Source organism: Gigantopelta aegis, chromosome 15, assembly GCF_016097555.1.
Source record: "Gigantopelta aegis isolate Gae_Host chromosome 15, Gae_host_genome, whole genome shotgun sequence".
Classification (NCBI taxonomy): domain Eukaryota; kingdom Metazoa; phylum Mollusca; class Gastropoda; order Neomphalida; family Peltospiridae; genus Gigantopelta; species Gigantopelta aegis.
In genome coordinates, this window is record NC_054713.1 from 31,863,225 (window position 1) to 31,891,171 (window position 27,947).

At 38.6% G+C, this 27,947-nt stretch overlaps 1 protein-coding gene and 2 long non-coding RNA genes across 3 annotated transcripts in view; 1 reads left to right on the forward strand and 2 right to left on the reverse strand.

Moving 5' to 3' along the window:
- LOC121390629 overlaps positions 1 to 10,463 on the reverse strand; it is an 18,723-nt gene extending 8,260 nt beyond the window's left edge. The window contains exons 1-5 of the mRNA XM_041522495.1: positions 10,326 to 10,463; positions 9,096 to 9,264; positions 6,779 to 6,872; positions 5,096 to 5,223; positions 1,291 to 1,433 (exon numbers count right to left, since the gene is read on the reverse strand). Of these exons, the coding sequence (XP_041378429.1) occupies positions 1,291 to 1,433; positions 5,096 to 5,223; positions 6,779 to 6,872; positions 9,096 to 9,264; positions 10,326 to 10,339 (548 nt within the window). The 5' untranslated portion in view covers positions 10,340 to 10,463. The remainder of the gene's footprint in view (positions 1 to 1,290; positions 1,434 to 5,095; positions 5,224 to 6,778; positions 6,873 to 9,095; positions 9,265 to 10,325) is intronic.
- Positions 10,464 to 13,263: 2,800 nt separating this feature from the next.
- On the forward strand, positions 13,264 to 15,933 carry LOC121390065. Its single transcript, XR_005960154.1, has 3 exons — positions 13,264 to 13,396; positions 14,996 to 15,154; positions 15,760 to 15,933. It is a non-coding gene; the product is annotated as an uncharacterized LOC121390065 (long non-coding RNA).
- Positions 15,934 to 19,422: 3,489 nt separating this feature from the next.
- LOC121390267 lies at positions 19,423 to 23,070 on the reverse strand. Its single transcript, XR_005960187.1, has 3 exons — positions 22,957 to 23,070; positions 20,708 to 20,833; positions 19,423 to 19,540 (listed from the first exon to the last, which is right to left on the reverse strand). It is a non-coding gene; the product is annotated as an uncharacterized LOC121390267 (long non-coding RNA).
- Between the last annotated feature and the right edge of the window lie 4,877 nt (positions 23,071 to 27,947).

A 27,947-nucleotide genomic window follows, 5' to 3' on the forward strand; every position in this document is an offset into this window, starting at 1 on the left:
GGCCTTGGAACGACAAGAAACCCAGTCAGTGGAATGGATCCACCGAGGTGGTGCGATCCTACAACGCAAGCACCTCAAGCGAGCAATCAACCCACTGAACTAAATCATGTCCTGTTAAGCAAGAAGACATATGTGTAAATTAACAGATAAACAGTACATAACTAACAGGTTACACTGCCTATTAAGGAGTGTGAGTAATTGCCTTTAACTTCAGTACATGATGGACAATTCAGAACACTAAAGTGTGATCAGGCACCACACCACCATTACCTGTGTCGTTATTTTGTGTGGCAGCTTAATATGGCTTGGTTTAGAAATTTTCATTTCATTTCATTTCAACTTATTTTCATGCTTATATCCAATTAAGGTTCCAGCACGCTGTCCTGGGCACACACCTCAGCTATCTGAGCTGTCTGCCCAGGACAGCGAGTTAGTGGTTAGCGAGAGAGAAGAGGGTGTAGTGGTCTAACACCTACCCATTGAGTCGTTAAAACTTGCTCTGGCTGGGAGCCGGTACCAGGCTGCGAACCCTGTACCTACCAGTTCTTATGTTCGATGGCTTAACTATGACACCATTGAGGCCAGTTTGGTTTAGAAATAGGTCTTCAATGAAAAATTAATACTTTCCTATGCAGGACATCACATACCAAGGCCTTTGATATACAGTTACAGGGTTGAGGCTGAAGCACATAACAATCTGTCGCCAAATTAAAGTTTCATGGAGCACAACAGCTAACATGGCTGTACATCAATCATCGACAGACGATTTTTGAATGAGGTTTTTAGCAAATTAACAATGAAATATATTTGCCAACTTTAACTTAAACTTCAACCCCGAGTCATAGCTAGTTAATTGGTTGGGATGGACCAATACTCATTGGACCCGCCAAGGAGATTCGTCCTTATGACCTAAACACCTCAGGCGAGCACTCTACTGACTGAGCTAAATCCTGCCCATGAAATGAAAATTAAAACACACACACATGTATAGTCACTTGAAATGAAAATACACTCACTCGAAATGAAAATATACTCACATGAAATGAAAATACACTCACTTGAAATGAAAATACACTCACATGAAATGAAAAAAACACTCACTTGAAATGAAAATATACTCACCTAAAATGAAAATACATAAACTCGAAATGAAAATACACTCACTTAAAATGAAAATATACTCTATTGAAATGACAATATACTCTATTGAAATGACAATATACTCAACTGAAATGACAATATACTCAACTGAAATGACAATATACTCAACTGAAATGAAAATACACTCACTTGGGAAAGCTGAACTGACTGATGTCGGTAATGGAGTTGTGTGGAAGGTTCAGATATTCAACTAGTCGCAGTCGGGCCAGGATTCGATACATGTTGTTCTGTTGATACCGGTCGTTCAGCTCTTGATACGACAGACTCACATACTGCTTGTATATAAAAATTAAATTGTAACAGCATAATCATAAACAATATTATTAAAAAATAAGACAATACTTAAATATTATTTGTGAGAAATAATAATTCTTTCAGTGATTTTTAACAAGAGAAAAGGAAGGAAATGTTTTATTTAATGACACACTCAACACATATTATTTATGGTTATATGGCATCGGACATATCATTAAGGACCACACAAATATTGAGAGAGGAAACCCACTGTGGCCACTTCATGGGCTACTCTTTTCGATTAGCAGCAAGGGATCTTTTTATATGCACCATCCCACAGACAGGATAACACATACCACGGCCTTTGATATACCAGTTGTGGTGCATTGGCTGGAGTGAGAAATAGCCCAATGGGCCCACCGATGGGGATCGATCACAAACCGACCGCGTGTCAAGCAAATGCTTTACCACAGGGCTACGTCCCGTCCCTTTAACAAGAAAATAACTATATATGTCTGTGTGTGTTTTAAAGGGACTGTCCTGAGTTTGCTGCTGTAAGATGTTTCGGGGTGGGATTTAACTCAGTTGGTTGAGTGCTCGCTTGAGGTGCTTGCATCGCAGGATCGAACCACCTCGGTGGATCCCAATCTAATTAAAATTAGCTCCACTATTACATGTGAATCTAACAGCAGCCCGTTGGAGCTCATGTCCAGTTGACCTTTCATTCGACCAATCAAAACCTTACTTGCAAAATCATGCCAGTGATTTGAAAAGAATTTAAAAATATTCGGGATTATGCTGAGGGTATACGAAATGATTCGGGTGAATTACCAAGTATGCTGGAAACTAATTTCAATATAAAATTTTATATAAAATTTGTTTCAAGACGAAACAAAAACCGTGATGGTATAGCCATAAAATCTGTTTATACTAGTATACAATCCAGAGTTTATTACTGCACTTTTCCCCCTGTTTTTTCAATGTTGAAATAGACCAACAAGTTCGCCTATTGCATAAATAGTCTTGCCCGATAGTTTTAGAATTTGTACTCCCGAATAACGCTATAAAAGACGAAGTGTAATTGGTCGATATTTAAATTGTTATTTATAGATGAAATGTCACCTGGACATGGGAGTCCACGCAATGTTGTTAGATCTACTGGTAGACCAGTAGAGCTAATTATAATCAGATTGGGTGGATCCATTCAGCTGATTTGGGGGGTTTTCTCGTTCCAACCAATGCACCACAACTGGACAAAGACCGTGGTATGTTTTCCAGGCTGTGGTAAAGTGCATATAAAAGATCCCTTGCTGCATTAGAATTTTTTTTGAGGGTTTCCTCTGATGACTACAAGTCAGAATTACCAAATGTTTGACATCCAATAGCCGATGATTAATTAATCAATGTGCTACAGTGGTGTCGTTAAACTAAACAAACTTTTTTGTAAGATGTTTCTGACTAAAAAAATCTTTTAACAACTAAAGTTACACAGTAAATATATTCAATTCAATGTGTTTCTGATTGTCTTAATATTTGTAAGTAGCTAAAACTAGATTTGGTCTCCACTAATCTATTTTTAATATATACTCTTCAAAAAAAGAAATGCAAAAGGGTACAAATGGGTTATAACTCCGATTTTATGTTTCCTACCGGTTCATGCTTTGTGAATATAAGGTCATTGCATGTCCCAAACACATTCCCACGGTTACATTCGATAAAACTTAGCTACTGTACAATAAAGTTCCAAAATGTGAATATTCGCAAAAACACAGCCACGTGCAAACCATGTCACCACTGCACGTGCGTTGTCTGCACGTGCAACATGAACACCGACAGTATAAAAGTGCAGGGTGTTCGCTTGCCTGGCCTCTGTATCTGGCCGACAGTTGACAATCCAGGACATGCCACGTCTCAGTGAACCGCAGAGAAACAATGCCATCGGCCGACTAGACGCAGGCGAATCCAGAACGGCCGTTGCCAGGGCATTCCATGTGTCCCCAAGCACCATCTCCAGACTGTGGGACCGTTACCAGCAACATGGATCAACACGTGACCTCCCTAGATCCGGTCGACCACGGGTCACTACCCCCGGGCAGGACCGCTACATCCGGGTACGCCACCTTCGGGAACGATTGACTACTGCCACCTCCACAGCCGCAGCAATACCAGGTTTGCGCAGGATATCCGACAAGACCGTACGGAACCGCCTACGTGAGGTAGGAATTCGTGCCAGACGTCCAGTTCGAGGTGTCATCTTAACACCACAACACCGTCGACTCCGACTGCAGTGGTGCCAGATTCGACAATGGCCTCAACTGCGATGGAGACAGGTGTGGTTCAGTGATGAGTCCCGATTTCTGCTCCGACGTCATGATGGAAGATGTCGCGTGTATAGGCGTCGTGGTGAACATTATGCGGCAAACTGCGTGCAGGAAGTGGACAGATTCGGCGGGGGTAGTGTCATGGTGTGGGCAGCCATCTCACACACTGGCAGAACTGACCTGGTCCACGTGCAGGGCAACCTGAATGCACAGGGCTACATTGACCAGATCCTCCGGCCACACATCGTTCCAGTTATGGCCAACGCCAACGCAGTGTTCCAACATGACAACGCCAGGCCTCACACAGCACGTCTCACAACGGCTTTCCTACAGAACAACAACATTAATGTCCTTCCTTGGCCATCGATATCACCGGATTTGAACCCAATTGAGCATCTATGGGACGAGTTGGACCGACGCCTCCGACAGCGACAACCACAGCCCCAGACCCTGCCCGAGCTGGCAGCAGCCTTGCAGGCCGAGTGGGCCACCATCCCCCGGGACGTCATCCGTACTCTGGTTGCTTCAATGGGCAGGCGGTGCCAGGCAGTTGTCAACACACGCGGAGGCCACACCCGGTATTGACTCCAGATGACCTTGACCTTGGTGGTGTGTCCTATCACTTACTCACAATGGACTAGAGTGAATTTGTGAACAATCCTGCAACATTTGGTAATTATCGGACTCACCATTCAATAATTAAATCAATTCTCCAAATGTTACGACAATGTGGTTTTGCGTTTCTTCTTTTGAAGAGTATATAATTATTACAGTCATTAAAAAGTCTCTGTCAGTTGGCAAACTCAGGATAGCTCTTTAAGGAATATCAGTTAGTGATTTATACAGTTTGTATACATTGAACATAATTTCTTCAATAAAATAATTCTCATTTTAAAATTATTTCATGACAAATATAACGTATTCATTTTTCTATTTATTTATTTAAATAAATAAATGAAAATAATGTAAACATATTTCACTTAGAATAAAAACATGATACTAAGTAATACTATAATTGATATATCATCTTCCATTTCTGAAGGGGCAGGACGTAGCCCAGTGGTACAGCGCTCGCTCGATACTCGGTCGGTGTGAGATCAATCCCGTCGGTGGGCCCATTGGTATATCAAAGGCCGTGGTATGTACATCTGTGGGATGGTGCATATAAAAGATCTCTTGCTGTTAATCAAAAAGAGTAACCCATGAAGTGGTGACAGCGGCTTTCCTCTCTAATTATCTGTGAAGTCCTTCACCATACGTTTGACGCCATATAACCATAAATAAAATGTGTTGAGTGTGTCGTTAAATAAAATATTTCGTTTGTTCGTTCCATTTCTGATTCAAGCAACATGTATTTGTAAGCTGAAAGATAGAATCACCTTGGCTGACTCCCAGTTTTCCATCTTGATCTTGTGTTGTGTTTTCTCTTTACCCATAATTGAGTGGTGCACTGCTTTGTTCTCCTCATCTACCACCTTGTACAGAACTTTTTCTTCTTCTACCGGGGCTGTATTTCAAAAAAAGAGGAAAAAACAACACAATAAAATTTTATGAACAAATTAAAAATAATATATTTTGTTGCAAAAAAAAGTATTCTTTCTCTAACAGAGCTGAACATGTATATAGAGGAATCCCCCTCACAAAAAAAAAAAAGCCCACACAAATAAATTAAAAACAATAGTGCACTTAAATGGATGAAACTACAACTGTGACCTTAAATGGATAATTAAAAATAGTTTGATAAATGTAAGATGGGACATAACTTTTAAACGATCGCTTGATGCATGGTTGGTCTAGGATTGATCCCTGTCAGTGGACCCCATTGGGCTATTTCTCGTTCCAGACTGGGCCATGGTATGTGCTGTCCTGTCTGTGGGATGGTGCATATAAAAGATCCCTAATGGAAAAATGTGGCACGTTTCCTCTCTAAAACTATATTTCAAATTTACAAAATGTTTGACATCCAATAGCTAATAATTAATAAATCAATGTGCTCTAGTGGTGTTGTTAGTGGTCTGCTATTTTCAAAACACAACAGCAGGTCACATTTTACTTTTTATTTCAAGCCTTGATACCCCTCCCCCATCTAATATTAAATTTATTGCATGAACGTCGTAGGCACCATTTTTGGTTGCCTACTTTTGTAGAAATTAGACACCCATGTATTCACCTGTGTACAGTGAACATGCTCTGACTGAGAGAATACCTGTCAATACTGCAAACTGACCCAGATGTCTGCTGATTTTTTACAGACAGCACAGCAGGTGCCACAGATTACTGAAAATAGTGAGGTTTTTATGTTAAACCCGTTAAAGACCACTGCGCGTTATAAAAGTATGTAACACTCGTCAATACCAGACCAAACACATTTATTTTCAATCATAATGATGTAATTTGACAATGATTATTAGACGTTTTTGTTTGTATCTCTTGTTTGTTTTGTAATAAATAGTAGACAGAAAATTAAATCATTTGTTAAAGAGCAAAATAACAATGACTGGCTGCATTTTACTTTATATATAAAAATAAAGCATTTTTTCCCTTAATATCACATAAATCTTGACAAACACCCCCTCTCTCTCCAATAATATTTGGTAATGCATCCCTTAATTCATCCTACTTCCTTGAGCATTACATAATTGTTGATGACTTAAGTTACTTGATGACTAATTGCTGACAAACAGGACTACTCACAATAACTTAACATGAACGTTATCAGATAATTAACAACTATATCTACATTTCTTCCACTTTTTATTGAACATTCAGCAAAAACTAAATCTAAAAAACCCAGAAGGTATTTCTTTGATAAACATTAACCCTTTTTGTTTTGCCTATTAACATTATCCATTTGCATGAAAAGGTAATCAATAAATTTAACTCCAAAACGAAAAAAGTTAAAGCTGATATAAAAACATATTATTATGTTTTAAACCCATACCAACTCAAATAACATATTTTTAAATAATGGTCAGTGTAAATAAAAAAGTTTCTGTACAAATGACCATCAAATTGCATAGGTTAAATCTTCTTTCTTGATACTAACAAAGTGAAAGACTCACCTTTTCTGACTCTGGGAGCCTTCAACTCATCACCTCTGACCTCTACAAATTTAAGATCGTGCCACACACTGTACTGGAACTTTGCAGATGGAAGCTAAAAATCACAGAAAGAAATAAATGTAGACAGGGTAGTACATACCATGGCCTTTGATATACCAGTCGTGGTGCACTGGCTGGAACGAGAAATAACCCAATGGGCCCACTGACGGGAATCGATTCCAAACCGATCGCTCATCAGACGAGCGCTTTACGATTGAGCTACAATTATATTTAAGACAGGGTTTTATTTATTTCCTACTGGCCTCGTGGCATTGTGGTTAGGCCATCGGTCTACAGGCTGGTAGGTACTGGGTTTGGAGCCCAGTCGAGGCATGGGATTTTTAATCCAGATACCGACTCCAAATCCTGAGTGAGTGCTCCGCAAGGCTCAATGGGTAGGTGTAAACCACTTGCACCGACTAGTGATCCATAACTGGTTCAACAAAGGCCATGGTTTGTGCTATCCCGTCTGTGGGAAGCGCAAATAAAAGATCCCTTGCTGCCTGTCATAAAAGAGTAGCCTATGTGGCGACAGCGGGTTTCCTCTAAAAACAGTGTCAGAATGACCATGGCATATGTTTGACGTGCAATAGCCGATGATAAAATAAAAAAAAATCAATGTGCTCTAGTGGCGTCGTTAAATAAAACAAACTTTACTTTACTTATTTATTTCCTATAATGTTCCAAATGTATTCTAACAAGACTTGTTACTTGTTTCTGACAATATCTGTTTTGGAGGGATTTAATTCACACAAAAGAAACAGACCAAGCGCTAGCATTAGGAACTGAATAAACTTTTGCAGGGCTAGCTCTGGGTGAGCAAAATATTTTGCCATATTGTCCATTAAACTTCAAAAATTGCATGAATTATTACATAAAATTATTTCGCCAACTAAAAATAAAAGTCGCCAACTGCTTTCAAGATTCGAATGCCAGAGCTAGTCCTGTTTTGTGATGAATCATCAGTTTGCACAACCTGAACAATCAATTAAAATTCACACTGTGTTTTTAGGCCTACTCAACTTGTTTGTATATTCAAAAATTAAACAGCCTTTGTTGACAAACCGGCCTCGGTGGCGTCGTGGCAGGCCATCGGTCTACAGGCTGGTAGGTACTGGGTTCGGATCCCAGTCGAGGCATGGGATTTTTAATCCAGATACCGACTCCAAACCCTGAGTGAGTGCTCCGCAAGGCTCAATGGGTAGGTGTAAACCACTTGCACCGACCAGTGATCCATAACTGGTTCAACAAAGGCCATGGTTTGTGCTATCCTGCCTGTGGGAAGCGCAAATAAAAGATCCCTTGCTGCTAATCGGAAGAGTAGCCCATGTAGTGGCGACAGCGGGTTTCCTCTCAAAATCTGTGTGGTCCTTAACCATATGTCTGATGCCATATAACCGTAAATAAAATGTGTTGAGTGCGTCGTTAAATAAAACATTTCTTTCTTTGTTGACAAAATCTAAATGTTTATATATTTTTTTCAACAGTAGTATTTCATTTGCTTATAATTAAATTTCCGTTACATTCATTACAACATAACGTCATCCCATTGGTCCAGATTAAAGCAATGCGAGTTTGTTCATTTCTCGATGGACGTGAAAATTACGTCCTCAAGGAATGTCTTATCTGATGATGTTATTTTATAAGGGCACATGTCTTACTGAGCGTTATTGTTAATGGACCAAAAATAATTCAAAATAAAGTATAAAGTTTTATTATAGTTTGTATTATTAGCAAGTATGATTGAAATTTAATTATAAAGTATTGTCAGGTATTTCTTTTGTTTCGCCGATGCACACAGTTTGCGGATGATTATTTTGTTCATACTCCAATGAACGTAAAAGAAAGAACAGACAATTCTTAAATGCATTATTAGTGCCTAAAGGGCCATGATCTGCAAGGGAAGTAATTATATTTTGTACTTGGCAGGGTTTCTGCCAGATGGTAAAATAGGTATGGCACCATACCCAAATTTGTTTGTCAGATGTTTACCTTTTGACAAAATTAATGCCTCTTATCATTACTGTGTAATTTTCTTAACCCTAATCCTAAACCTAGCCCATTTTCTTTCTGGGAGAGATCCCTCATACCCACTATCGACTATAGTTGCATTCAGCACACAGATTGTAAATATTTAATTTCATTAGAGCCATACCCAAAAATTTCTTTCTGGCAGAAACACTGCTTGGGAGTACTTGATCATGAAATTAACTGGTCCAAAGCTTCAAATAAACAATGCTCAACCAGACTTGATTACTCAGAACAAATAAATGCAAACCTCGGGTACAGCTTTTTGTTGTTGTCGGAAAGAATCTGCCTGCTGATTCAGTGACACAACAGTCAAGGGCACAGTACTCTGTCCAAAATCATCAGATGATTGGGTCTGACTCGTCTCCCCTGTGGCTTTTGTGTCATCACTTGTGAAGCTGACGTCAGTAACAGAAAAACTGTTTTAAATGATGTAAAGAACAAAAACATTTATAGTAAGCATAAACAGCTTTTTATGGTCAAAGATAAGATACAGACAGGTACAAAATTAATAGGGATAGGCATTGTTAATTTTTTTTATTCACGTTTCCTGTATCATATCATACACATCATAATCTATTATTTACAGCACCATCAACCAATTTTAAGGAAGGCGTGTAACAAAATAAAGAAAATACAGAATACAAGTTGAAGTTTATATTATTTAAAACATGAAATATATGGATCACTTTGGTCAATGGTGTAGCCAGCATGAGGCAGACAAGGCGCTTGCCTCATCTGGAATTTCCCCAGATTTATTTTATTTTTCCCATGACACTGATATTTATTTTACAAGTCTGGGTTTGCCTCAGCATTTTTTCCTCTCTGGCTATGCCCCAGTTGGTGTATTATAAACCTTATTGATAATGTCATGACTCTTGCATCTTTAAACAGTCAAGAAAACCAGTTGAATCTGAGATTTGGGTTCCCGATTCAGAATGATATTGAAATATGGAAATTAGAGTGCATCAGTATAGGTATATTGTAGGGTGTATCGTTATGACCATTATAATTATCCCTTGAATCATAATATATCAGTATATCGATTATAGGGTGCATCCCTATAAATTAACTTCCTGATAAACTTGATAATATCCATGATTTCAGCTGTCATCCATTAAAGTTTAAACTGATAGGCGCAAGTCCAGTGGCATGATGGTGAAGGTGCACACACCTCCCACAAATTTCCAAGAGCCCACAAAATTCAGTTTATTGTAGTAACTATAACGAAAATTTCCGCCTGTTACCCACCCCCCTCCCCCCATTATATTGAAACCTCACCCTTACCCCAAAACTAACCCTAACCATACTTACAGTCCCTAGTTGCAACCCTAAAACTAACCCTAACAATAGGGCGTAACTGTCAAAATATTTTACCAAAAAATAATGCGGTGTAATTTTATATTATTTTGGCAAAAGAAATTCCAAATTAGCCAACATTCATAATTCATGAATTAAAACTGGAGATTACATTAATTACCTTTCGTCAGCCATCTATAATTCAACTACAGTATCTACCAACAAAGTAATTTACAAACATAGATTATTATAAAAGTAAAATATGCATATTTTTCTTTTAATAATGTTTTCAAGTCAAAAAAGATGAATTCTCATGTACTAGTCGCCATCTTGTAAACTAGTGCGTGACTTCCGGTGATCTCCTAGGCGACACATCCACGGTTACCAAACATTAAAGCAATTGTCACTGGCGATGAAGTTAACATTTAATAATAGAAATACCGTCAGTAGGCCTACTGTGTAAACACGACTGGTATATCAGAGGCCGTGGTGTGTGCTATCCTGTCTGTGGGATGGTGCATATAAAAGATCCCTTGCTGCTAATCGTAAAGAGTAGCCCATGAAGTGGCGACAGTGGGTTTCCTCTCTCAATATATATGCGTGGTCCTTACCCATATGTCTGACGCCATATAACCGTAAATAAAATGTGTTTAGCGCGTCGTTAAATAAAACATTTCCTTCTTCCTGTTCATGATACGCATATTATATTAACTTTAGAAAACATAGGCCTAACCGTCGGCAGATCCAGATTTTCTTTAGGAGAGGGCTATCATACTTAGACCTAATAAAGTTTCTTGCCGGGCTGTGCACTCGTGAAATTAAAGACATCACCATTAGACCGATGACAGGAGTGTTAGGAACAGAGAACCTTAAAGGGACTGTCCCGAGTTTACAGCCGTGTTGTATCGTGTTTCCGACTAACACAGACCTTTTGGCGACTAAAAATATATAATAAATCGTATACATGTTCTTGTTTAGAAAAGCAATATCTGTATAGCCAATGTGATTGCAGTCGTGTGCTAATGTTCGTAGCAGTCATTGTTCATTTTACTTTGTAATATATGTACTTTTTTCATAGGGTCTACGCACGAAATCATTCAGTGAAGGCAAAATACTATTTGAGCTACTGCAAATACTAGCACAACCATCACCTTGTTTATACATACACATAGTGATATTGTAAACACGAAAATATCTTTAATATGTAATTTTATTCATAAAAAAGGATATGTTATCGTAAACATATTAGAACAACAACAAACTCATGACAGTCACATTGGTTTAAATAATATCTATTGCCGTTCAAAAACAGTATAGCGGTCTGGGGATTGGCAAGCAATAAAATAAAACATAAATGATTATAACTTGTTCCAAATTTACTAACAAAGAGGGGAAATAGAGAGAGAGAGAGAGAGAGAGAGAGAGAGAGAGAGAGAGAGAGAGAGAGAGAGAGAGAGAGAGAGAGATGGAAGGGAGAGAGAGAGATGGGAGAGGATGAGAGAGAGAGAGATGGGAGAGAGAGAGAAGAGAGATGGAAGAGAGAGAGAGAGATATGGGAGAGAGAGAGGAGAGAGAGGGTAGAGGCAAGAGAGAGAGAGAGAGAGAGAGATGGAAAAGAGAGAGAGAGATATGGAAGAGAGAGAGAGAGAGATGGAAGAGAGAGATGGAAGAGAGAGAGAGAGAGATGGGAAGAGAGATGAGAGAGAGATAGAGAGAGAGATGGAGAGAGAGAGAGAGAGAGAGAGAGATGGGAGAGAGAGAGATGGAAGAGAGAGATGGAAGAGAGAGATATAGAGAGATGGAAGAGAGAGAGAGAGATTGAAGAGAGAGAGAGAGAGAGAGAGGGAGAGAGAGAGAAAGAGAGAGAGAGAGAGAAAGAGAGAGAGAGATGGAAGAGAGAGAGAGAGAGAAGAGAGAGAGAGAGAGAGAGAGAGAGAGAGAGAGAGAGAGAGAGAGAGAGAGAGAGAGAGTACTTTTTAACATGCCCCTATAACACTAGGGTTTCAGGCATGGGAAATAGAAGGAAGAAAAGGTAAAGAGGATGCACAGGTTATTATTTTTACCATTATACATTATTTAGAGTTATATGTCATAGGTGAAATAGAAAAAAAGAAGGAAGGACATTATTTATTTAACGACGCACTCGACACATTTTATTTACTGTTATATAGCGTCAGACATATGGTTAAGAACCACACAGATATTGAGAGACGAAGCCCGCTGTCGTCACTTCATGGGCTACTCTTTTCGATTAGCAGCAAGGGATCTTTTATATGCCTCATCCCACAGACAGTATAGTACATACCACGACCTTTGCTACACCAGTTGTGAAGCACTGGCTGGAACGAGAAATAGCCCAATGGGGCCATCGACGGGGACTGATCCTAAACCAACCGTGCATCAAACGAGCGCTTTACCACGAGGCTACGTCACCCCCCCCCCCCCCCAAAAAAAAAAGAAGAGAAAAAAAAGAAAAGAAAAAAAAGAAGAAGAACAAATTAAAAAAATAAAAAAGAAGAAAGAAAGAAAACAAGAATGTGAATGGTTAATTAGTCTCAAAACGTTTGCTGTTTATAATGCTGTTCTGGACAGATTTGAATATAGCATTATTTTTTTGGAGACTTTAAAAAAAAACACCCACCCAAAACAACAACAAAACCCCAATAAAAAAACATTATATACATATTATAAATTATAAAATAAAATTTATATCACGCTGCATGGGTTCATTGCGAACGACTGTGAACAATAGAAAACCGCTGGGAAAGAAGTTACAAAACTCGCTAGTACACCCACCACATTTGTCACATTAATTAGCGAATTAATTTGTTTACAACCATCTGTGAGCACTGCTTGAAATGACCACACACAGCGATCTGCGGATGTAAGTGACGTTTTTTCCGCCATGTTAATTGTCGATATTGACATAAGAAACAGTCGTAAGATGTCACTTTTAGCTTATTTTTTTAATTATAAAGTGCAGCGTACGGAGAAATTCCCCTTCTCTAGTGACTAGGCACTGTTATCACCACAGGAGATTATTGTAACATCCTCAGTTATTTGAATAAAAAGACACTGGCAATGGCCAGATCTTCAAACTGCAGTCCACAGTTGGACGAGGGAGTTACAGCATTTTATTGCAGCAAGCCCAACCAGTCCGGACGTACAGACTAACAGACAGGAGTTACAGCCGAATCTGACTGCAAGCCTGAACCATGAATCTGACAGTTTTGTTTACACTTCTTTTAATATGTACGTATGTTGTAATCATATAAAATTATTTAAAATAATAAATTAAGAATATTTGAATTAAAAATAAATAAATAAATAAATAAACAGCAGAACCCCCCCCCACAAACCCCATAATATAACATGTCACATTTATAATTATATTAAAGGGACATTCCTGAGTTTGCTGCAATTTTTAAGATGTTATCGACTAGAGACTTTTTAACGATTGTAATTACATATCAAATATATTTTTTTGCATAATATATTAGTGGCTGTATATTAAACGTGTTTCTGATCGTTCTAATATTGTATTTCCTAAAATAAAAAAATTTCGTACGTGTTTTTTAAAAAGATTAGTAACACCGGGATGACCAGAAACACTTCGGATGTATATAATCATTAAAATGTAAACTTTGATATCCATTATTTAAAAACGGCTCTAATAGTGCAAATACGTCGTAGTGTTTAAAAACTAGGGTCTGCTACTTTAAAACACTATCTGTATTGAATTAAGAATTTCTCCTGAAATGATTTTGTGAGTGATTGTACTCAGAAGGAAATGCATTTCATGTAAGCAGACGTGAAAAATGGTTGTTTCCAATTAGGACCTAAATTTTAGACAGAAATGTGCTTCAATACAATGTACCGTTAAAGTCACAGACCCTATGTTTTAAACACGACGGTGTATTTTTCACTATTAGAACCGTTTTAAATAATTGAAATAAGATATTACTTAGATTTTATTGTGTAGCTTATCCATTTCCAAACATACGAAATGTTTCAGTTTCTAATACATGTACCACGAAATGCACTTTTTATATTTAAAAAAACCCGCACGTACCTCTAAGAAGTATCGGTTATGGAAGGAAGGAAATGTTTTATTTAACGACGCACTCAACACATTTTATTTACGGTTATATGGCGTCAGACATATGGTTAAGGACCACACAGATATTGAGAGAGGAAACCCGCTGTCGCCACTTCATAGCCTACTCTTTTCGATTAGCAGCAAGGGATCTTTTATATGCACCATCCCACAGACAGAGTAGTACATACTACGGCCTTTGAAATACCAGTCGTGGTGCACTGGCTGGAAGGAGAAATAGACCAATGAGCCCATTGACGGGGATCGATCCCAAACCGACCGCACATCGAGCGAGCGTTTTACCACTGGGCCACGTCTCGCCCCAATATCGGTTATGGAGACGAGCTATATATATTTTTAAAATGTATTTATACGTGTCAACGTCACATACTCTTGTTTCACTCTATTATAACTTTATCCTTATGTGTTACAGGTTTGTACATTAACACAACTAATGCTCGGCTCAAACTACCAACTGCCAGCACAAAGTTTGCCAACTTTCTGCTCATGACTTCTACGACTGTCCAGTTGTTAGTCTGAGCACCGTAGTCGATTCTCGCCGTATACGACTTCTACAACCAATTAGTTGTTCATCTGAGCGTAGCCGTCGTAAATCGGGAGTTGTGGGGAATTACAACGCAACCGTCGAGTTGGCCAACTTCATCGTGACGCTCTGACAGTTGACAGTTTGATCCTAGCATTAGCGTCTATTTTGTTTGGGTTGAAACTGTACCTTTAATTCATTTCTATTACAGGTTCTCTGGTCGTGTTTGATTTCGGATTCGCCGACGCCTGGGGTCGTCGTGGACGTGGTGGACGAGGACGAGGTGGACGTAGAAGGGGTGGTCGATGTTGTGGTCGCCGTTGGGGACGAAAGGGATAATGTGTTACCGATATCAGGAATTGTTGCCAGAGTAAGCAAATCATAATCCATGTATTTATCTACACTTTACAATTAAATATGGCTCTAACATGTAGAATTGGAATAGTGTTGTGACTGTTTATAGGAAAACACATAGGTCTAATGTAATTTTAAGTAATGAATACAAAAATAGTCCAGTTTTGAAAATTTAAAATAAATAATATAAAACAGTATCTACTTTCTGTTTCCAAAACATATAAGCTAGGGCTACGAATATTTTGAAAGCCATAAAACGTTTGTTTGTAGTCTTAATCACGATTAGTAATCCAAATTGTGACCTATAGTTAACCTGACAATCATGTGTTTGTGACGCGTAAGTTAGCTACAAATGCAACGGCTGTAAATACCTTTTAGTCGAAAAAGGAGTTGAATTTTGCTTAAAACCTGATTTTTGAGACTATGTAAGAAATAGAATAATACATTCCTGTTCTCTAGATACCATTTATCTCACAACTCGTTGTTAGAAAACGTATCAAACTCGCTTTTAAAACAACTGGTTGTGAGATAAATGGTATCTAACGGCCACTCATGTATTATTCTCTATCTATCAATGTTACAATAACAGTAATAGTAACTTTTTTTTTTTTTTTTTTTCAGATTTCAGCTGATGTCATGGTTTTGATAGTCACTGTTGTCATAGTAATCTATGATCGTAAACTGTCCAGTCACATGTCTCGGTTGGATGTAAAATCGTTAAAATAAAGTTTATAAAGAACCTTATTTTAGTATCTTATATTTTCCTCTATTCGATGCACCACTACTTAGGCTAGGCCTATATCGCAAAGATCACTTTCCAAGTTTAATTTCCTCTATGTCAAGCAGAGCAGAGCCGGTTTAAGGATCCGCGAGGCCTGTAGCACAAATAACAGCGGGTCTGCTTCCCAGGATATATATTTTACAACCCCCTCGAGGAGAGGGGAAAAATGACCTGGAGAAAATAAATGTACACATCACCGCGGGGGCCCCTGATGCGCGGGGCCCGCAACACGTGCTACATGTGCTACTAGGAAAAACCGGCTCTGATGTCGAGCAATATCCATTTTGCACTAATCAAAATTATCAATGTTTGACATCCAATATTTGATGATGCATAAATCATGCTAGTAGTGGTGTTATTAAACAAAACCAAATTTAACCAAAACACACCCCAAACAACAACAAAACAAACACCCCACACACTCCCCCCACAAAACAAACAAACAAAAAACATAACAGCACTTTATAAAATAAAATCAACAAAAACAGTATAACATGTATATCAGTAACAATCTACAGTAGAAAAGTATATGTGTCTTTGACGTGCAGTGAATTTTAACACATTCAGGTAGTTTCAATAGATCTTTAAAATCAGTTTCCCTCAAAACTGGGAGCGAGATTTAGCTCAGTCGGTTGAGTGCTCGCTTGAGGTGCTTGCGTCGCAGAATCGAACCACCTCGGTGGATCCATTCAACTGACTGGGTTTTTTCTCGTTCCAGCCAGTGCACCACAACTGGTCAACGTGTGTGCTTTCCTGTCTGTGCCTATATAAAAAAGATCCCTCGCTGCATTAGGAAAAAGTAGCGGTTTTCCTCTGATAACTACTTGTCAGAATTACCAAATGTCTGACACCCAATAGCCGATGATTAATTAATCAATGTTCTCCAGTGGTGTCGTTAAACAACCACCACACCCCACCCCACCCCACCCCACCCCACCCCACCCCACCCCATCAAAACTATAAAATGTGACTATAATGATTTGCAGGGTAATGGAAAGGCAGATTCAGCTGCCAAGTCTGGTTTGGATTTGCCTCATGCCAGAGTTGGTATGCCTTACACTGCTTTTAAAACATAATATTAACCGAATTATTTTTTCAACTTGGCAAAATTATTGGGAAGATGCGGTCGCGAACAAGCTTCATTCTGTCGAGGCAGTTCTGGGAGAGTGGCAATCCTCCTATAGGCGGTGCAGGAAGGATCAAGTCGTCTTGTGTCGTGCTAGCATCGGTCATACAAACTCATTCCTATATTCTGAAGAAGGATCCTCCACCTCAGTGTGAGCATTGTCAATGTACACTGACGGTACGCCACATTTTGATGGAGTGCAATCATCGGAAGGAAACTTGAAAATATATATTTGGTAGAAGAAATGCGATGGAATCATTTGGGAGCATGCCTCCATCTCAAATCCGTACGTTGCCTTTAAATAATCGACGGAGATGGTTTCTTATATAAATAGAATATGGCAAATGGACACTTGTGCTCAACTTATCTAAAATGTAATTTTTGGGTTATATAACAATGAATAATTTTGCGATTCATATGGCAGAAAATATAGTTTCAGGCCTTCTAAGTAAAGAAAAAGAAAGAACCCCACCCCCCCACCCCTTTCCGACAAGTTTCAAGCGATCTGAATAATATTGTTTTTAAAAACTGATATATATATATATATATATATATATACATCCATACATACATACATACATACATATCATACATACATATAACCATATATACAATATATATATATACATATATACATACATATATATATATATATATATATATATATATATATATATATAAAACCCAAACATTATCAGGTTATAATAGTGTAAACAATCCTTAAAATTAGTAAAAAAAATATTTTTTAAAAATGACTAATTTTAACATGTTCCCAAGGAGCATGCTCCCGAACCCCTAACATCTCGGGCACTTCGTGCGCTTTTTATCTTGCTCACTAGTTATAAAACGTTAAAAATAGTAAGCGCCGATTGTGATTTTGGTCAGGATACAGCTTTATAAGTGCTACTTTTGTGTACTCGAAGAAGACACTATTTCTCTGTATCCTATTGTCTTTTTATCTGCATCCCCAGCAAGATACGGCTCTAATATTAATGTATAGTGAAAGCAGCCTAGGTCAAGGGCCGCGGACGGGGGGGGGGGGGGGGGGGGGGGTCAAGGAAAAATTGCCTTGCACTTTTTCCTGTTAGTGTGTTCAAAAGTAATAAAATATCGTATTTTGACACATGAAATTAAATATTTTCTCATGAACCCACAAAACAGATATGGGCCTGCAAAGATATGTAATTTATCCTCCAAATAAATGGAAGTGACAGTGCCCCCTCCCACTTTAAAATACACTCTGCGGGCCCTTATGGATGTAAAGTTGCAGCAGAAATCCAGAACAAGCCCCCCCCCACCCCCCCAAGACTAGTACTACTAGTATATTTTATATTTCGAAGACAACCTCCTCCTCAAAGACTAGTACTATATATTATATCTCGAAGACAACCTCCCCCTCAAAGACTAGTACTACTAGTATATATTATATCTAGAAGACAACCTACCCTCAAAGACTAGTACTAGATATCATATCTCGAAGACACCCCCCCCCCCCCCCCCCCCGGAATACTAATACTATATATTACATCTCGAAGACAACCTCCACCTCAAAAACCAGCACTATATACTAGTATATATTATATCTCGAAGACAACCTACCCTCAAAGACTAGTACTATTTATTATATCTCGAAGACAACCTCCCCGCTCAGACTAGTACTATATATTATATCGAAGACAAGTCACGGGTTGCTTGTTTCAGTTTCCAATACCACATAATGCATACACGTATTTCATATTTATAAAAGCGCACGTACGCCCGAGAAGTAACGGTTATGAAGTTGAGCTCTAATCTATTTTAAAGAATATTTCCCCATTTCAAAGTCACCGACTCTTGTTTTACTCTATTGTAGCTTGATCCATATGTGTTACTGGTTTGTAGATTAATCAAACCTAGTGTCCATTTTCAAGGGTTGAAACTAAGGTCTGCTACTTTAAAAAAAGAAGAAGTTTAAGGCCAATTCACATTAGCCTAATGATTAGGCGATTAGAGGCAACGGTTAGTGTCGTGTCTTGAATCGCTAATCAGACAACAAATATGCCACCAATCGCTTGTCTCTAATCGTTTGATGTATACTGAACAGAATCTACAGTGCTGACGATCACTCCTGTCCAGTCGTGTCCAGCTTGAAGACTCGGGCTAGACTTTTTGCCAGGATACGTCATCGTCTTTTGTAAATTGCCGTTAAGTTTTATATTATTAGATACTTAAAATTAATCAGTTTGTTTCATTAGACTTGAGCAAGAGAAGACTTTTGCTATATTATTATTAGAGAGCTATGCCTTTTCATTTGCATTTTTATACCATTTCTCTGACGAATGTCAGGTCATTGTTTGAAAGGAGTGAAACACAAGATAACGACTTATATTGATGTATTCAGTTTATTGCACTTATGTTTATCAAACACATGAAATAATCCACGCATGCGATTGTACATGAGATATGATGTCGTAGATCGCCATGATCTCTTCAAAACTCCACAGCCAGGTTGAAATCTGAAATATTAAAGACATATTGTCACATGCTATATAGTCTGGTAAATATATGAAAAATTACCACCCTACCCCCAAAAAATTGCTAGAAAAGGTTTTTCAACTGTTTCTGATAGTATTGGATGTGGAAAATATCATAATAAAAATCTACCAAGTTGTCAAATCCAAGATAGTTATAACTCCCTTACTATTTACCCTAGAATGGCCATTATGGCGTCTACACCCATGTTTTAGGGGTCAAGGAACTCATTGAAAACAGTGAAATCACCATTTGCTTCTTTGTTTCATTCATATGGAAGGCCAAATGTGTAATTCTATTGACCTGACTAATAACCTGAACGACAAAACCGAGATGGTAATCATAATCGTATATTTGCACAAGGCGGTGGAAAGAGAATCTTGGCAAGGTTGTGGTGGCTTCTACAAATCACTGTCAATTGCTTCGTCTACAGGATGACAGTTACTATCAAGGACACTACGTTCAGATAACGCCGCTTGGAAGATGACTGCCATCTCAAGACTGACTTGACAAACCTAAGCCTGCACTTAGAGCTCAATGGACACACACACACACACACACACACACACACACACACACACACACACACACACACACACAGAAAAGGGAGAGAGCGTGCGAGAGAGAGAGAGAGAGAGAGAGAGAGAGAGAGAGAGAGAGAGAGAAGAGAGAGAGAAGAGAGGGAGAGAGGGCTAGAGAGAGAAAAAATAATAGCGCAAGAGACAGAGAGAGAGACAGAGAGAGAGAGAGAGAGAGAGAGAGAGAGAGAGAGAGAGAGAGAGAGAGAGAGAGAGAGAGAGAGAGAGAGAGAGAGAGAGAGAGAGAGAGAGAAGACAGAGACAGACAGACAGACAGAGAGACATACATACATACAGACAGACAGACTAAGATGCGTAAGCTGCAATATCGCCCCTTCCTCTACCTTACACCATCGTTTACCACGGACACAACTATCAATGGTGTTTTTGTCTTATAATCTGCCTGAGCTCGTGCACTTTAGGGAGGACCAATCAATTTTAAGGGAGGGACTTACTTAACAAAAGCATACACAATAGCTAAGTACAACAAATTATAAAGAGGCCAATCGTTTTCCCCCTGGGCTAGATATGGCCCTGGATATTAAAAAAATAAATAGATTATAATTATCTTACTCGTGCTAATATTTGAGATTTCGTTGACACGTCATCCTTTACGACCACATCGTCTACCGCGTCCACCACGTCCACCTCGTCCTCGACGTCCCCAGGCGTCGGTCACTCCCAACACAACAAGAGAACCTGCAAGACAAGTGACTTATTATTATTATTATTATTATTATTATTATTTTCTTTTTTTATTGTCCAAGAAACGTCAGACCAGTATGGCTAGAATTTCAACACAAATAATAAACACATATGGGGAGAATGGATCGCCCTGTCTACAGCCAAACACAAAGTGATTTAGTGAATGTTATCACTCTCAAGACCGATGCAACAAATGTAAACCTGCACAAGAGAGAACTCCATGGATATATTTATAGACAGCTTTGATGGCGGGACGGGACGTGGCTCAGTGGTAAAGCATTTGCTTGACACGCGGTCGGTTTGTGATCGATCCCCGTCGGTGGGCCCATTGGGCTATTTCTCGCTCCAGCCAGTGCACCACAACTAGTATATCAAAGGCCATGGTATGTGTTATCCTGTCTGTAGGATGGTGCATATAAAAAGATCCCTTGCTGCTAATCGGAAAGAGTAGCCCATGAAGTGGCGACAGCGGGTTTCCTCTCTCAATATCTGTGTGGTCCTTAACCATATGTCTGACGCCATATAACCGTAATTAAAATGTGTTGAGTGCGTCGTTAAATAAAACATTTCTTTCTTTTGCTTTGATGGCATGCAATTACGAATCAGCGGTGAAACAGTGATGGTATCAGGTGTTCGCCACTAATGAGCATGTCCTGTCCTACCTGTGGCACCCGTCATGAGAACACCCTTCATTGTCGTTATGAATCTATGCACGGTTCGGAGTATGAAACCAAGTTTATAAATTCAGTAGTTTGTCTTATTTCCAACTTTGGTAAGTAAATCAATGGAAGGTAATGTGTTGTTTTGCTATTATTGAATGATATAAGCCCGTCAGTATAGCGGTGAGTTAAATTAATGTTTTTAGCCAAATTCCTGTTTTGATTTAACCAGATTAGTCATAAAAATTTGAATCATATTTATATGCATAGAAAAGAACGTTTTGCATGATTTATTATCGAAAACAATTACAAGAAACATAAATGCAGTTTAGTAATGAGTTCCATTATATTTTCATAAAACCATTATGGTTCATCATGGTCCTATCATAAAAAAAACTTCTTTATCATCATCATCATCATCATCATCATCATCATGTGTTGCTGTTAACATGAAACTTGGGTGGAGGTAGTGTTTATATACATTTCACTATTATCAAATGAAACATTGAAAAGCAAATATTTCATCTTGTCATGTAAAATATTTGTCTAAAATATATTAATTAACTTTTTTGCTGTAACCATTTTAGTTATAACAACAGTTCATAAGCATGTCAAATGAAATAATTAAACCGATAAACACACGACAATTATTATTCAAATTTAGCCTTAAATAAGTTGTTCAATCTTAAATATGTAAAATCTAAACCTGCTACAGCCAGGGGGTGGGACGTAGTCCAGTGATAAAGCGCTCGCTTGATGTACGGTCGGTTTGGGATCAATCCCCGCCGGTGGACCCATGGGGCTATTTCTCGTTCCAGCCAGAGCACCACGATATGTGATAAAAAGTACGTGGTATTTGCTATCCTGTCTGTTGGGTGGTGTATATAAAATATAAAATGGAACAATGTAGCGGGTTTCCTCTCTAAGACTATGTGTCAAAATTACCAAATGTTTGACAATGTGCTCTAGTGGTGTCTAAAACAAACTTTAACTTTGCTACAGCCAATAATGGAAATACGTTATCGGGTTTGGATACACACTTGTAGATAGGGGCTTGAGAATAAAGGGAATGATAAATAAACCCCCAGTAGACATGACCCAGGACCAATGGAACAATGTATACCTCCATTCTACTAGGTTATAACCTAATACCGGCCTCGGTGGTGTCGTGGTTAAACCATCGGACATAAGGCTGGTAGGTACAGGGTTCGCAGCCCGGTTCCGGATCCCACCCAAAGCAAGTTTTAACGACTCAATGGGTAGGTGTAAGACCACTACAACCTCTTCTCTCTCACTAACATCTAACTAACCTACTGTCCTGGACAGACAGCCTAGATAGCTGAGGTGTGAGCCCAACACAGCGTGTTTGAACCTTAATTGGATATAAGCACAAAAAATGAAGAAAAAAAGTTAAGAATGAAATATAACCTAATGTATTAAATGTCACAATATACGTACATATTACAAGTGAAGAAAACAAAAATGCTAGATTCATTGTTCAAACTTGCAGTCAGATTCGGCTGTAATTCCTGTCTGTTAGTCTGTACGCCCGGACTGGTTGGGCTTGCTGCAATACGATGCTGTAACTCCCTCACCAAATGTGGACTGCAGTTTGAAATTGACATTACAGCCGTTGTCTTTTTATAAAACTAATTTCGGAAGTTACGACATAATCTTGTGGTAAAAATCACCATTTTCAACTGAGATCACCACATGCATTTTCCAAAAACATCCCATTAAACCGCAGTCGCGCTGACGATACATTTTTTATTCTTCTTATATCCACTGTGATCTTAAAAGGAAATAACCATACAATTATGTATCATATTCACACTACCATGACGTATTGTCCGGAATTATCTGGATAAAAGACAACGGTTGTGGTCCGATCTTCAAACTGCAGTCCAAATTCGGACGAGAGTTACAGCGTCTTATTGCAGCAAGCCCAACCAGTTCGGACGTACAGACTAACAGACAGGAATTACAGCCGAATCCGACTGCAAACCTGAACAATGAATCTGACAGTTTTGTTTACGTCACTTGTAATATGTACGTATCGGTATATTATTGTAAATGTTTTCATAAAACAGTAACAGAAATCTTGATACGCATGCCTTCAGTCGTAACTAGTTTTGATAGGTGTTTTTTTATTGGATTTTTTTAGTAACACTACTAGAGCACATTGATTTATTAATCACCGGCTATTGGATGTCAAACATTGGGTGATTTTGACATATAGTCTTAGAGAGGAAACCTCCTATATTTTCCCCTAGTAGCAAGGGATCTTTTATATGCACCATCCAACAGACAGGATAACAGATACCACGGCTTTTGATATACCAGCTGTGGTGCACTGGCTGAAACGAGAAATAGCGCAATGGGCCCACCGACAGGGATCGATCCCATACCGACCGCGCATCGAACGAGCGTTTTACTATTAGGTTTTGTCTCGCCCCAATATCGGTTATGGAGACGAGCTATAAATATTTTTAAAATGTATGCGTGTCAACGTCACATACTCTTGTTTCACTCTATTATAACTTTATCCCTATGTGTTACAGGTTTGCACATTAACACAACTAATGCTAGTATCAAACTACCAACTGCCAGCACAAAGTTTGCCAACTTTCTGCTCACGACTTCTACGACTGTCCAGTTGTTAGTCTGAGCGCTCTTACAACTCGATTCTCGCCGTATATGACTTCTACGACCAATTAGTTGTTCATCTGAGCGCACCCGTCGTAAATCGGGAGTTATGGGGAATTACAACGCAACCGTCGAGTTGGCCAACTTCATCGTGACACTCTGACAGTTGACAGTTTGATCCTAGCATTAGTGTCTATTTTGTTTGGGTTGAAACTGTACCTTTAAGCCATTTCTATTGCAGGTTCTCTGGTCGTGTTTGATTTCGGAATCGTCGACGCCTGGGGTCGTCGTGGACGAGGTGGACGTGGTAGAAGGGGTGGTCGGATGTTGTGGTCGCCGTTGGGGACGAAAGGGATAATGTGTCACCGAAATCTGGAACTGTTGGTAGAGTAAGCAAATCATAATCCATGTATACTATTTATCGACACTTTAAAATTAAATATGGCTCTAATGTGTAGAAATGTAATAGTGTTGTGACCGTTTATAGGAAAACCCAGTCAGTGTCGGGCAGATGTTTAATTATGTATATTCTATGGATCACTGATCTGAAATAAAATATATTATTATTATTATTATTAGTAGTAGTAGTAGTAGTAGTAGTAGTAGTATAGGTATTCACACATAGGCCTAATGTCATTTCAAGTAAATAATACAAAAATATTCCTGTTTTGAAAATTGTTTTTTTTTTCTTTTTTTCTTTTTTTGAAAAAGTTAAGTAAATAATATAAAACAGTATCTACTTTCTTTTTCCAAAACATATAAGCTAGGGCTACGAATATTTTGAAAGTCATAAACAGGCCTCGGTGGTGTTGTGGTTAAGCAATCGGACATAAGGCTGGTAGGTACAGGGTTCGCAGCCCGATACCGGCTCCCATCCAGAGCGAGTTTTAATGGCTCAATGGGTAGGTGTAAGACCACTGCGCACCATCTTCTTTCTCACTAACCACTAACAACCAACTCACTGTCCTGGACAGACAACCCAGATAGCTGAGGTGCGTGCCTAGGACAGCGTGCTAGAGCCTTAATTCGATATAAGCACAAAGATAAGTTGAAATGAAATGAAAGTCATAAAACGTTTGTTTGTAGTCTTAATCACGAGTTAGCAATCCAAATTTCGCTAACACAAAAGCCGCAACGATACTATTAATTTTATTATTAAAAGCACTCAAAATACAATATAATTCAAGCCTGCAGACTGCAATTTATCATATGTTACAATAACAGTAATAGTAAAGTTTTCTTCTTTTTCAGATTTCAACTGGTGTCATGGGTTTGATAGTCACTGTTGTCATGGTGATCTATGATGTTACACTTTTCAGTCACATGTCTCGGTTGGATGTAAAATCGTTAAAATAAAGTTTATAGAGAACGTTATTTTAGTATCTGTTATTTTACTCTATTCGATGCACCACTACTTAGGCTATATCTCAAAGGTCGCTTTCCAAGTTTCCCTCTATGTCAAGCAATATCCCTTCTGCTCTAGTCAAAATGATGAAATGTTTGACATAAAATACTCGATGATGAATAAATCATGCTAGTAGTGGTGTTATTAAACAAAACAAACTTTAACTCGGAGCTGCCAGGAACAACCTCAAGAAATGAAAACTTAAACAAACAAACGAAAACCCCCAACAAAACAACAACAAAAAACCTAACAAACCCCCCCCCCCAAACCCCCCCCCCCAAACCCCCCCCAAAAAAAAAACCCCCCAACAAAACAAACACCCCACACATCCCCCCCACCATCTGAATAATAATATGTTTAAAAATTGATATACATATATATATATATATATATAAATAATTAAATTTCCTTTGCGTCTATACACTTTACGGCAATCTGATTGGTCCAGAGGTGCTTACTTTTTTTTCTTCATATCTCGAATACGCAGAGTCATACGGTGTGCACATCGTATTTTCGGTTCATACTTGCATGAACCAAAAAATAATTGCAGTCAATTCTTAAATAAAACCCAAACATTATCAGGTTATAATAGTGTAAACAATCCTTAAAATAGTAAAAAAAATAGTTGAAAAATGACTAATTTTAACATTTTCCCAAGGAGTATGCTCCCGAACCCTTAACATCTCGGGCACTTCATACGCTTTTTGTCTTGCTTACTAGTTATAAATCGTTAAAAGATAGTAAACCCCGCTTAGGATTTGTGTCAGAGTACGGCTTTGCAAGTGTCATTTTTGTGTACTCGAAGAAGATACCATTTCTCTGTATCCTATTGTCTTTTTATCTGCATTCCTAGATACGGGTCTAATATATATATAGTGTATAGTGAAAGCAGCCTAGGCCAAGGGCCGCGGAAAGGGGGTGGGGGCATAGGCAGAGTCAAGAACAAATTCACTCGCACATGTTCCTGTTAGTGTGTTCAAAAGTAATAAAATATCGTATTTGAACACATGAAATTAAATATTTTCTCGGGAACCCCTAAAACAGATATGGGCCTTTTCATCCCCAAAATAAATGGAAATGACAGTGCTCCCCACTTTCAAATACACTCTGCGGGCCCTAAAGGATGTAAAGTAGCAGCAGAAATCCAGGCTAAGCCCCTCCCCCCTCAAAGACTAGTACTACTAGTATATATTATATCTCGAAGACAACCTCTACCTCAAAGACTAGTACTATATATTATATCTCGAAGACACCTCACCCCCCCTCGAATACTAGTACTATATATTATATCAAGAAGACAACCTCTTCCTCAAAGACTAGTACTATATATTATATCTCGTAGACAACCTCCCTCAAAGACTAGTACTATATATTATATCTCGAAGACAACCTCCCCCTAAAAGACTAGTACTATACATTATATCTCGAAGATAACCTCCCCCACAAAGACTAGTACTATATATTATATCTGGAAAACAACCTCTCCCTCAAAGACTTGTACTATATATTATATCTCGAAGACATTCCCCCTCAGACTAGTACTATATATTATATCTCGAAGACAACCTCCCCGTCAAGGACTAGTACTATATATCTCGAAGACAACCTCCGCCTCAAAGACTAGTTTAATATATTATATCTCGAAGACAACCTCCTCCTCAAAGACTTGTACTATATATTATATCTGGAAAACAACCTCCCCCTCAAAGACTTGTACTATATATTATATCTCGAAGACAACTTCCCTCTCAAAGCTAGTACGGTATATTATATCTCGAAGACAACGTCCCCTTCAAAGCTAGTACTGTATATTATATCTCGAAGACAACCTCCCCTTCAAAGCTAGTACTATATATTATATCTCGAAGACAACGTCCCCTTCAAAGCTAGTACTGTATATTTTATCTCGAAGACAACCTCCCCCTCAAAGCTAGTACTGTATATTATATCTCGAAGACAACTCCCCCTCAAAGCTAGTACTATATAATATATCTCGAAGACAACCTCCCCCTCAAAGTTAGTACTGTATATTATATCTCGAAGACAACCTCCCCTTCAAAGCTAGTACTGTATATTATATCTCGAAGACAACCTCCCCCTCAAAGCTAGTACTGTATATTATATCTCGAAGACAACCTCCCCCTCAAAGCTAGTACTGTATATTACATCTCGAAGACAACCTCCCCCTCAAAGCTAGTACTGTATATTATATCTTGAAGACAAGACACTGATTGCTGGTTTCAGTTTTACTGAGATCATCCAGCATAAAGGACGGGAGCTAGCTCAGTCGGTAGAGCGCTTGCTTGAGACGTATTTTCTTTAGATTACCCTTCATTTCATTTCAATTTATTTTCGTACTTATATCCAATTAAGGTTCAAGTACTCTGTCCTGGACTCA